Source organism: Microcaecilia unicolor, chromosome 1, assembly GCF_901765095.1.
Source record: "Microcaecilia unicolor chromosome 1, aMicUni1.1, whole genome shotgun sequence".
Classification (NCBI taxonomy): Eukaryota; Metazoa; Chordata; class Amphibia; order Gymnophiona; family Siphonopidae; genus Microcaecilia; species Microcaecilia unicolor.
The window spans coordinates 664,462,966-664,476,187 of NC_044031.1; the positions used below are offsets into that span (position 1 = coordinate 664,462,966).

The window sequence follows — 13,222 nt, forward strand, 5'->3', positions numbered from 1 at the left end:
TAGTAGTAGTAGTAGTTGCTACTCATTGATATCACTGTTTTCAGCCTTCAATCCCTTCCTTGAGCTACAGTTGTTAGCAGCTTCAACCTTTGCTCTTCTCTAACTAAAATTTAGGATCCAGTCTCCTCCTGCCCAAACACTTGGCTCTGTTCCTTATGGCTCCAGGGCACAGCTGATTTAACAGACCAGTCACCTGTGTATTATTAATTTTCCTTACTGCTCCCATTAGTCCCTGGATGGGGTTCCCCACTTACGGCTCCTTTGTATCCTTCTTAGCTGGACTCCTTCTAGGAGAGGAAAGCCCTGCCTCCTCCCTTGTTCTTCGGTTTTATACTTCCCTCCAAAAGTTCATAATTAAATCCTATTGGGTCAGACTCTCTGAATGTACCTCCTACTGCTAAACCTTGATTGACACCTATGTTCTGGAGCGGGGGGGGGGGGGGGGGGGGGGTCAAAGTTTTCTGTCTGTAATTGCAATGGTATAACATTTTTTTGTATTCTGCTACATGTGTATCAGAGTGGTGCTAGCAAGAACTTTTGAAAAGGTGCAACACAGAAGAAACTAGGAGCATTCAAGGACTTTAAACACCATCATATCTCTAGTAGGAAGGAATAAATAAATCTGATGAGGTGGGAAAGACACTAATGATTTTAATTATCAAATGAACGCTAATATTGCTACTTTGTAACCTAAAAGCATTATGTGTCTCACAGAGCCTGCCAGCACCATGTGGGTGGGAGGGACCCAAGCTTTAGTGACCTTTGGTATCTACTATCACCTGTAGGTATACCTTTTGGTTTCTCACCTAGCCCCAGTCTCTGGGCTGTGAACATCAGCCTCCCTTGGAAATCCCGAGATGAAGCTAAACTAAGTCATCTAGTAGACATCGCCACAGAAACATAGAAACACAGAAAAATGAAGGCAGATATAGACCATATGGCCTATCCAATCTGCACAGCCATGCCATCTACTCTCCCTTTCACTACCGTACAGATTCTATATAATTGGCCCAAGCTTTCTTGAATTCAGATACTGTTTTCATTTCCACCACCTCCACTGGTAGGCTGTTCTACGAATTCACCACCCTTTCCATGAAGTATTTCCTTGGGTTACTTCTAAGTCTATCCCCTTACCTTTCACCTTTATTCTATGCCCCCTCATTTCAGAGCTTCCTTTCAGTTGAGACTCACCTCCTGTGCATTTATGTCATATAGGTATTTAAATGTCTCTATTATATCTCCCATCTCCTAATAAATAATTAGGAGATTAGGAGATACAGATACTGTTCTTGAGAGAAACCTACTGCCCCTTTCTTTCCCTACTGAGAAGCAGAACAACCCAGATATGCTAACCGATGTTACTATATCCTCCGGCAAAGAGTTCCAGGGCTTAACTATTCGTTGAGTGAAAAAATATTTCCTCCTATTTGTTTTAAAAGTATTTCCATGTAACTTCCTTGAGTGTCCCCTAGTCTTTGTACTTTTGAAATGAGTAAAAAATCGATTTACTTCTACTTGTTCTACACCGCTCAGGATTTTGTAGACCTCAATCATATCTCCCCTCATCTGTCTCTTTTCCAAGCTGAAGAGCCTTAACCTCTTTAGCCTTTCCTCATACATGAGGAGTTCCATCCCCTTTATCATTTTGGTTGCTCTTTGAACCTTTTCTATTTCTGCTATATCTTTTTTGAGATATGGCGATCAGAACTGAACGCAATACTCAAGGTACGGATGCACCATGGAGCAACAGAAAGGCATTATAGCATTTTCGGTCTTATTCACCATCCCTTTCCTAATTATTCCTATTATTTATTTTATTTATTGCATTGTACCCCACATTATCCCACCTTTTTGCAGGCTCAATGTGGCTTACAGAGTGTTGTTATGATGCAGTCATTACATGATCTTAAATACATAAGCTGAAAGTAAATGAATTAGATGCAAGGTCATTACGTGATTTTAAATACATAAGCTGAAAGTAGATGAGTTAGATGCAAGGTGCTAGAAGGGTGTTGTGAGAGGTGTTTTTGATGCACCTGAGTGATTTGAGGAATGATTTATTAAGAATGCCTTTTGTAGGCTTTGTTGAAGAGGTGTGTCTTCAAAGATTTGCGAAAGCTGGTTAGGTTGTCCATGTTTTTCAGGGCCATGGGTACTGCATTCCAGATCTGTGTGCTTTTATATGCAAAAGTAGTAGTGTATGACTGTTTGTATTTAATTCCTTTGCAGCTGGGGAAGTTTAGATTGAGGAATTTGCGGGCTGATCTTCTGGCGTTTCTAGGTGGTAGGTCCACCAGATTGAGCATATAAAGTGGGGCGTCTGCGTGGATGATTTTGTGGACTGTTGTGCAGATCTAGACCTCGATTTGTTCCTTGAATGGTAGCCAATGTAGTTTCTCTCTTAGAGGTTTCGCCCTCTCGTATTTAGTTTTTCCAAAGATGAGTCTGGCTGCGGTGTTCTGGGCTGTTTGGAGATTTTTAATGGTCTGTTCTTTACAGCCTACGTACAAAGTGTTACAGTAGTCCAGATGACTTATTACTAATGACTGTACTAGGGTACGGAAGATGTTTCTTGGGAAAAAAGGTTTTATTCTCTTGAATTTCCACATCGAGTAGAACATTTTTTTCGTTGTATTCTTCACGTGGGTGTCGAGTGTGAGGTATCGATCAATAGTCTAAATATTATAGCATTTTCAGTCTTATTCACCATCCCTTTCCTAATTATTCCTAGCATCTTGTTTGCTTTTTTGGTCACTGCCACACACTGAGCAGAAGATTTCTTTTATCTTTTTCTTGAGTGCTCACCTCCAAGGTGGACCCTAACATCAGGCAACTATGATTTGGATTTTTCTTTCCAATGTGCATCACCTTGTATTTGTCCACATTAAATTTTCTCTGTCATTTGGATGCCTGGTCATCCAATTTCTTAAGGTCTTCCTGCAATATTTCACAGTCCGCACATCCGCCTACAATTACAGCAGGTCAGTGGCTGGTGTAACTACAGGTGCTTAAATGCAAGGTGCAACAATAGCGAGTGATGCTGGCATTCTATAATGGAATCTGGGAGCTCAGTTGCCATTATACAAAAGGCTAAACAAAAAAAGCAGAATTAGGTCAAAAGGTTTATTGGAACAATACCCGACATGGCCATGTTTCACCCTCAGGCTGTGTCAGGGGTAAAACTATAAAAACAAAACACAAATATAAAACCATATATAACCAAACATATGCATCATATCACATCCAAAAATAATTATATTATAAATGTGTGCAAAACACAAACAATTATATGTAACCATATGTCTGAATGTGCATCATTTAACAGCTCTTAAATGATGCACATTCAGACATATGGTTACATATAATTGTGATATGATGCATATGTATGGTTATATGTGGTTTTATATTTGTGTTTTTATAGTTTTACCCCTGACGCAGCCTGAGGGCGAAACGTGGCCACGTCGGGTATTGTTCCAATAAACCTTTTGACCTAATTTTTTTTTTTTTTTTTTGTTCTTATTATTCTGCAAGCAGTTTTGTGCCTTTTTGTTTTTTTGTTTTATTATACAAAAGGCTTACAACATGTGGCATTGGGGCACCAAGAGGGAGGTGCCCACTTTGCTACCACAGTGCTAACAGATAAGAAGTGGAGGAGTGGCCTAGTGGTTAGAGCACCGGTCTTGTAATCCAGCAGTGGCTGGTTCAAATCCCACTGCTGCTCCTTGTGATCTTGGGCAAGTCACTTAACCCTCCATTGCCTCAGGTACAAACTTAGTTTGTGAGCCCTCCTGGGACAGAGACATATCCAGTATACCTGAATGTAACTCACCTTGAGCTACTACTGAAAAAGGTGTGCACAAAATCTAAATAAATAAATGACAGGTGCCCAGTTTGTCACCATAGTGCTACCAGATGTGACATTGAAACCACAACTGATTGGAGAGGTTATGGTGATAGTTAAGACTTTTAGTATCTTGGGGTCTTGATTGTTGACTCAGTTTTGATGAGCAGGTTTCTTTGGTGGTTAAGAAAGTGCTTGAGGGGGGGTCACGTGATGCCTGCTACTTGAGAGGCTACGAGAAGGCGAGGCTCCGCTCCTACCCACTCCAAATCTGCTATATTGCGGGTTAATACCCAGCGACGAACAGCAAAAAAAAATTGCCTAAACAGCGAGAAATCGCAGGCGAAAGCTGAGGGGGCTTCTGGGGCGGTATGCCCCCGAGATCACATAAGAAAGCGACGACTTCTATGAAGCACGGGCCCAGCAAGATGGCGGAACAGCGACCAGCACAAAGCGTGCCTGCCACGTTGAGCGCGGATTGGGCGCAGGAAATCTCCCGCTCGGTCTCGCTTTGGAGGACAAATTGAATAAATTGCAGTCGGCGGTGGATGAAATTAATGAGAAATTTGACTCTCATGCTGCCCGACTCACTGCTGTGGAGAACAGACTGTCTGTGCGGGAGGACAAAGCCCAGAACACCGCCACACAGCTGGCGGCGCTCCAAAAAGAGCTGGAGGAGATGAGGGAGAGGGTCGAGGAGCAGGAGAACCGCTCCCGACAGAACAACCTGCGGGTGATCGGACTCCCCGAAACAGTGCTGGATAAGGATCTGTATGACTTTTTCTCCAAGTGGATACCTGAACACTTGGGTCTTGAAGAACATCAGGGCCATTTTGCCTGTGACAGGGCCCACCGGATCGGGAATCGGGGAGACAACAACACCAGGCCCCGCATAGCGATCGCACATTTTGTGAACTGGCAGGCAAAGGAAAAGATATTGAAAGCCTCCAGAGGCAAGGAGGGTTTACAATATGAGGGCTGCCGCTTATTACTATTTAATGACTATTCGACTCGAGTGGCATTGTTGCGGAAGGCCATGGCCCCCACCTGTACTGCGCTCTACAAAAAGGGGGTGCGATTTGCCCTAATGTATCCAGCCAGGCTGAAAATCTGGGTCGATGGAAAAGCTATCGTCCTCAATGATGCGGCTGCGGCAAGAGCTTACCTGGATAAATGCAATCAGCCAGATGTATCGGGACCTAGGGGCCCAGAATAGAGTAACCAGGTGGACTTGAGAGAGAGCAGATATTGATATGCTACTTGTTTGGTTCTACTTCACGCTAGGGGGTATGATTTAATTGTACCCCAGTGAGACTGGAAAGAACGGCTGGACATGATTTTGTGCACTTCTCCCTCCTTTTGCAAGACTGGACTATACGGCAGCAGGGAGAGCGGCTGCGGCGAGCACGTGCAACATGAGGCAGGGAGAGGTGAAAATACAACAGCCAAGTTATAAACTGGCCAGCTTTTTCTTAGTTTCTTTGTTGGGTATAGATTTAAGCTTGGAGATGGGCAGTTGTAACAGTTTTGGGGTACTATGGGTTGCTGCAAATATACCTGTAATGTGTAATATGTAATACTTATCTTATCATAAAACAGCTTATGTGGGGGTGGGGGGAGGGGGGCCTCGGATGTTTTCGGGCTGAGCTGAATAGGTGAAGGATGTGGGGAAAGAATATGATAGGGGGTGGGAGGGAAGAGGGAGGGGGTGCGGGAGGGGGGAATGTGTGAGAGTGTGAGTGAGGATGCGTTGGATGTGTGGGGGGAGGGGAGGGAGAGGGTAAGAGATTGGAGAAAGACTTTGGTGGACGAGAGTGCATGGAGTATGGGACATCAGGGATATGAGGTGAGTCAGGTGAACAAACTGTGGAAGCAGCAGAGGTATGGGAAACCTATTTGGGATGCCGGTACGACCAAAACCTTGCATGTCCTGCTGGGAGACTGGCAAGGTATAACACACAGTGAATCAGGTCATCAGGCATACTTGTTGCTGGTATGGGAAGTTTGAAAATCATTACGCTTAATGTGGATGGCCTACACTCACCCATTAAGAGAACTAAAATTCTCTCATGGTTGAAAAAAGAAAAAGCTGACATTGCATACCTTCAAGAAATCCACCTCACGGCTTCAGAACATCAAAAGCTAAAGCGGGGATGGGTTGGAGAAGTTGGGTACTCAGCATATAACTCCAGGCAGAGGGGGGGGGGGGGGGGGGTGGCAATTTTAATTCACAAACAAATCCCATTTCACTGTCATAAAGTGATCCAAGATAAAGAAGGCAGATATGTGTTAGTCATGGGCGAGCTATGGGGACAGCAAATTCTCCTTTGTAATATATATGGGCTTAACATATACTCCCATAGGTTCTATTCTGACCTTGTGGCAAGAGTGATACCTCACTCTAATTATCAGATTGTAATGGGAGGGGATTTTAATATAGTAGCAGATCCCACCAATGACTGCAAACCCATAAAAATGAGGGTGCGGAGCTGGGAAGATAGGGGGATCCCCTTTGTGACATGTCAGCTGGGGTTGGTAGACATCTGGCGGCTCTTGCACCCTCAAGATGGGGAGTATATGTTTTATTCACATCCACATAAGGTATATTCGAGACTAGACTACTTATTGGTGGCACCTTCTCTGGTCCCAAAAATTGTGAAAGCAGAAATAGTGGATAGTGCACTTAGTGACCACTCGGCAGTTTTGATGGCGGTTTCTATTGCAGCGGAGCCGGGCGAGAGGGTGTGGCGGCTTTCCCTTACCTTTACCAGGATAAGGAGTTTAGAGAATTTCTGCGCCTTAAATGGCTAGACTATCAGGCACATAACAACACGCCAGAGGTTAATGCTAGCACGTATTGGGAAGCCTCTAAAGTAGTTATGAGGGGATACATCATTGCATATGTGGCGGGCAAGAAAAAACAAAGAGAGGCAGATTTGTTGCGGCTCTCGCAGGAGTATCATCATATACGGAGGGCACATATGCAGAATATAAATGATACGCATAAGGCGCAGCTAATCCACCTTAAAAAACAGATTGATGATATATTGCATGCAAGAGCTGAGAGGGATATATACTACCAGCGCTTTAAACTGTTTAAATGGGGCAGTAAAGCGGGTGGGCTGTTGGCAAACCTGGGGAGGTCTCCACGTAAAAGGCAATTAATCTTTTCTATAAAGAACGCTCGGGGAGAGGTATTTACCAATGAATCCCAAATTATGCAACAGTTCGTTCAATATTACAGCTCTTTATACAGGGAGCGGGAATATGATGCTGCCCAGTCTGCAGCCTTCTTTCAAGGGTTACAGATACCAAAACTGACGGGGGCACAACTGGACTCCTTAAATGGGCCTGTGACAGAGAAAGAAATACGGTTAGGCATAAAAATGCTGAAACTTACTAAGGCGCCAGGGCCTGACGGGTTTGGCCCTGAATATTATCGAATATTAAGTGACCTGGTGGCGCCACCATTAGAGGCGTGGTTTAATGGAATTGTGGGTGAGGGCTTGACTATACAGCATAACGTGGCGCATATAGTGCTGTTGCCGAAGCCCAGCAAAGATTTGGAGCAGGTGGGTTCATACCGACCAATATCTTTGCTAAACCAAGATATTAAGATTTTAGCGGCTATCTTGGCTAGGTGTCTGAACCAGGTGTTACCCGAGCTAATTCATGAAGACCAAGTGGGCTTTGTGCCAGGTCGCCATGGTTCTATGAATATCATGCGAGCTTTGATGGCCATTCACAAATTCCGGGGAGAGGGGGGGCTAGAAGTTATAGCCGGGCTTGATATGGAGAAGGCCTTTGACAGCATATCTTGGCGTTACCTATTTGACACTTTGGGCCACTTTGGGATATCGGGCTCGGTAGTATCCTGGATTGAAGCCCTCTATAGAAGCCCCATGGCCCGACTGATGGTAAATGGGAAGCTTACTGAACGGTTCTCCCTGGGCAGGGGCACCAGACAGGGATGTCCCCTCTCCCCACTTCTCTTTCTATTGGCAATTGAGCCATTGGCCATAAGAATCCGTAGTGCTGCACAGATACGGGGAATCCAAGTACGAAATAAGGAGTTTCGGCTGAACGTATTTGCCAATGATATACTCTTATATTTGGCGAATGGCCCCAGAGATCTGCCTAGAGCCCTTGAGCTAGTCAAGGAGTTTGGAGACTTATCGGGATTGAGAGTGAATTGTGCCAAATCGGAGTTACTTCCGTTGTCAGGAATAGAGGGAGACCCCGGGATGGAAGGACTACCTATAACACCAGTCAAGGGAGCGATGAGATACTTGGGGGTTTTTCTTAGCACAAATGCAAAACTTTTCTACAAGAAAAATGTGATCAACCAGATAGAAAACATCAGGCAACTTTGTGATAAATGGAAAGACCTACCACTTTCTCTGATGGGCAGAGTAGCTTTGGTAAAAATGATTCTCCTCCCAAAAATTCTTTACCCTTTACAGGCAGCTCCTATATGGGTGTTAAGAAAAGAAGAACGACTGTTTCGGTCAACTATTAGGAGCTTTATTTGGAGAGGGAAAGGGGCAAGGATAAGTCATGTTAAACTTTCTTTAAGGAAGGAGAGGGGTGGATTAGGCCTTCCAGACCTGCGTATGTATAATGTAGCAGCGCTAATGCGCTTCATTTATGAGGGAATCATAGGTCAGCAGAGGTACTTACCAGAGAGGGGGATGGAGATTTGGAGTAGACCTTGGTCATTTATCAATTTAATCCACGGGGGTCCCAGTGGTGACATTAATATCACTGACAGGAGGGAGCTTTTGGGGCCCATGCGGAGAGCTTGGGAGTGGTGGAGGAAGCGTCAACAGAGAACGCCAGACGTTTCACCCTTTGTGAGCCTAGTGGGTAATGAAGCATTCCCACCTGGGATGGGTAGAACGGCATTTACTACTTGGAGGGACAATGGATGCAGGATTTTGGGACAATTACTGGAAAATGACACGGACACTTTTGACACATTTGACCGGGTAAAGGAACAATGGGATCTGACGAACAAAAACTTGTTACAATACCTTCAAATTAGGCATTATTGGGCTACCATAAGAACAAAGTATGGGGAAGCATGGACATGGGGCCAATTAGACAGGATCCTTCTTAAAATCCCATATCAATTAAATAGCTTGTCGACCTGGTACAAAGTGTTAAATGAACATCGGCGGGAAGAGGAAATGAGGATATTGACAGCCAAATGGAATGAAGAACTGGGCACTAATTACACTGAACAAACATTCCAGAAATTGTTTGCAACACTCTATGACATGGTTAAGGCAGCTGAATTGCAGGAGATGCAATATAAGATCTTACACAGGGCGCACATATCTAGGGCAAAAGGGGCAAAGATGGGACTCTGGATTGATGATCGCTGTATTAAATGCCAAGGGGCGGGGGGGGGGGGGGGGGGGGGGACGGGACGCTGCTGCACTCTTTTTTAGAATGCCCGGCTCTGGTGTTGTGGAATGAGGCCATACAGGTGCTTAATAATGTGGTGCAGAAGACCTTGGACTGGGATTATGCAACCCTGCTGCTTGGAGACCAATCACTTTTAATTAGGCAAGGCTTAACCCAACCATATAGGAGGTTGGTATATGTCTCCCTCTTGTTGGTTAAAAAGACGATATTACAGTTTTGGGGTGCTGCAGAGGGTGCATTAGGAGCGGTATGGAAAACAAAAATGAGGGAGGTAGGCACACATGAGAGGCAACTTTATTCCAAGGCTAGTAAACCAGAGACCCGAAGGTATGCCATGCTGTGGGAGGAATGTTTACATGTGCTCACCTGAAATTGGAGAGGGCATTGGGAGAAGGAGTATGTAGGGATGAATGGGGGAGGGGGGAGGGATGGTGTGAAAGTTGAGAAGTGGAATAGAATATTTGATGGAGTGTAAGGTTGTATGGTTGGGGGGATTAATTAATAAAATACAATGCAGGTTGTACCAAAGACCTTTGGGCAGACATAGCTGTTGAATATAGATATGGAGTGGTGATTTCGGATTGTACATTGAGCGGTGTTGCTTGCATTTTGTAACTACAACTTGTTATTGTGTGAATAAAAACATATTAAAAAAAAAAAAAGAAAGTGCTTGAGATCAGTAAAGCACTTCTTTGGTGAGAATACGTTGCATACATTGTTACATGCATTGTTGATTTCCCAGGTGGATTATAGAAATATTGTTTACACCGGTTTGTCTCAATGTAATTTAAAGCGTCTACAATCAGTGCAAAATGCTGCAATCAGAATGTTGGGTAATTTGAGAAAATTTGACCCTGTTATGCCATTGTTTAAACATTATCATTGGCTTCCTATATGGCAGCGGATTAAGTTTAAGTTGTTGAAGCTGGTTCATGCTGCAATTTATTAGAAGCAGCCTCCACATTTGAATCTTTTAATAATTCCATATGTTCCAAATAGATTTCTGCGTTCATTGTAGGAGGATAGATTAATGGTGCCACATCAGTCGCATGTATGTTATCAGTGGACTTCTAAAAGAGCATTTTTTTGGTTAGCACCTTATTATTGAAATGAGCTGCTTAACGATATTCAAGGAGAGGTTTTGATGAAAACTTTGTTTTCTTAGGCAAGCTTTCCAAGAGTAGGAGGTATAATAGCTACATTGTTGATGTTATAACTTTTAATGTATTTTTTTTTTTTTTTTTTTTTGAAAATATCTTTATTATTAGAAGAAAAGACATGTAACATTTGAACATCACATTTCGGCTCAATGAAGCCAACTATTTCCAATATTTCCAATATCTTTAACCATTTAAATGATTTGATTAAGAAGTATGTATGAGTTGAATGTGATCTGTTTGGGTTAGGCTTTTCTATTGATTGTTGGTGTTCTGTTAATGATATTGTTTTATTATATTTTTTAACATAATGTAAACCACTTTGTACTATATAGTTTAACCAATATATTAAGCTTAATAAACATAAACAATATTCCTTTTTATTGTACTTGACAGGAGTGGTGAAGACTGGAGACATGATCGACTACTGCTTAATCGAGAAGTGCTCGCTCTGAGTGTGATGGATCGCTTCTTACCTTTCTTGAATGATGTGGGTGAGGACTTTGTGAAAAGAATTTATAGTCAGATTGAGAAGAGTGGGCGAGGAAAGTGGACGGCTGATCTTTCAAATGACCTCTTCAGATTCGCCCTGGAGTGTGAGTCCCTCCTGCTCTTCTTGATGCTTTGTATGAAGTTATTGGGTTAGTTTTAAGAACCCTAGTGGGTCAAATCCAGCTAAGAGATGTGTAAAACATCCCAAGAAAAGTCATCTCTTCCACAAACACATATGTCATACCCACACTCCACTGAAACCCCTCCCCTAAACACAACTACATGTGAGTTGCATAAAACTACATACCTCATCACCACACTTTTACTTGCATTATTGTAATTCTTTATATGCTAGGTTATCAACTCAATTATTATAAAACTAGTAAAAAAGGCCCGTTTCGGAGAAAAATGAAACGGGCGCTAGCAAGGTTTTCCTGGGTGTGTGCCCCGTCCAACCCCCCACCCCCGAGGTCACACCAGGCACTGGGGGTGTGTGGGCGTCTGGCTCGCTATTCCTTCTTTCCGTCCCTCCCTCCCTCGGCCGTTCAGGCTGGCTGCCTGCTTGCTTGCCTGCCTGCTTCCCAACCTTCCTTCTCTGTCATGGGTGTGCTTTTTGTTTGGTCGAGTGTATGTGCTCCGCCCTCGACGTCACCACGTTTGACGCGAGGGTGGGGCACAGACATGGTGAGTTGGATGGCTTCACCACCATGAACTTACGAACCGGTGTGTGATTGCCTGCGGACGTCAGTGTCCTCAGAACGTTGAGAGAGCGTTTTATTATAGTAGATACTGCAGCAAAGTTGATTTTCAAATCTCACAGGTATAATCATGTATCTCCATTCATGATTTATCTTCACCAGGTGCAAATCATGTTTAAAATGACAGGTTTGATCTATGTGTTTTTTGAAGGTGTTAGCTTGGAAAGTCATATTACTCTTTTGTCATTTCCTAAGACTTCAAAAACTATGAGGACAAAAAATACACCAATTCTATACTTTCCAACAGTACTGGGCTTATGTTCTGAGACTCAATTGGAGAGTTCATTTTCATTTCAAGCATCTTTAGTCTGGAATAATTTACCTATTTCACTTTATACTTAAGAACATAAGCATTGTCATACTAGGACAGACTGAAGGTCCATCAAGCCCAGTATCCAGTTTCTAACAGTGGCCAATCCAGGTCACAAGTACATGACAAGATCTCAAAAAAGTAACACAGATCTTAAGCTGCTTGTCCTAGAAAAATGCAATGTCTTTTCCCAAGTCCATTTTAATAATGGTTTATGGACTTTTCTTTTAGGAAATTATCCAAATCTTTTTTAAACCCTGATGAACTACTTAACCATCTTATTCAATTTTTCATCATCCTGTCTGGGTGCTTATTGCACTTCTAGTCTGTTCTAGTCCTGCCTGTTTAGTCCAGTCCTGGCTTGAAGGTTCGCCTGCTGCTGCCATTCGTCGGCAGCGGCCCAAGACCTCATGGTTTTCCCTGAGTCCATGACAGTTAGTGCCGCTGAAAATATCCGGTTAGCAACCAACTCAGAACCGGCTATTGTGGGGGCATTCTGATGTGGAGTCAGCACTTGGCTGGTTAAGGTAGCCAGCATAAATATGATCACGTAAAAGTTATGCAGTTTCCCATAGCTGGTTAAGGGGCTCTTTTGTTAAGCTGTGGCAAAAAGTGGCCTGCTGCAGTACAAGTGCATCTTTTGTGCATGCGCCGGGCCAGTTTTTGCCACGTCCTAGAAAAAGGGCTTTTTTTAAGGAGACAGAAAATGGACATGTGGCAAGATAATAACCAGCGTGTGTCCATTTTTGGCCTGAGAACTTACCGCCACCCATTGACTTAGTGTTAAGGTCTCACGCGCCACCTGGATGGTAGGCATGCAGCACGTGCCCAGTGCCGTTTACCGCCAGGTAAGCACCACACGGTAGAAAATAGAAAATATTTTCTACTGCGTGTTTTCAGCACATACCAAATTCAGAATTACCACCCAGGGCACACGGTAGCTGGGCGGTAATGTTGATTTAGCACGCACTGGACTCATGCAGGCCCTTATGGACCTTTGTAAAAGGGTCCCCAAGTGCTGAATATTGCACTTAACTAGCTATGGTTTCGCCAGCTCTGTAAACCTGGAAATTCAATGCCGAAGACCAGACATGGCCTGACATTGAATTTCTAGATATAATGCTGGCAATGGTCAGAAAAGTTCTGAGCGCTACCATCTGAATATTGACCTCTACCTTTCATACATTCTAAGACTCCAAAATATGTCATATACTAAGCCTGTCTGCAAAGCATG

At 43.5% G+C, this 13,222-nt stretch overlaps 1 protein-coding gene across 1 annotated transcript in view; it reads left to right on the forward strand.

The window, feature by feature from the left end:
* LOC115457552 (cholesterol side-chain cleavage enzyme, mitochondrial) overlaps positions 1-13,222 on the forward strand; it is a 136,654-nt gene that overhangs the window by 59,070 nt on the left and 64,362 nt on the right. Inside the window, exon 3 of the mRNA XM_030187009.1 lies at positions 10,825-11,024. Within this exon, the coding sequence (XP_030042869.1) occupies positions 10,825-11,024 (200 nt within the window). The remainder of the gene's footprint in view (positions 1-10,824; positions 11,025-13,222) is intronic.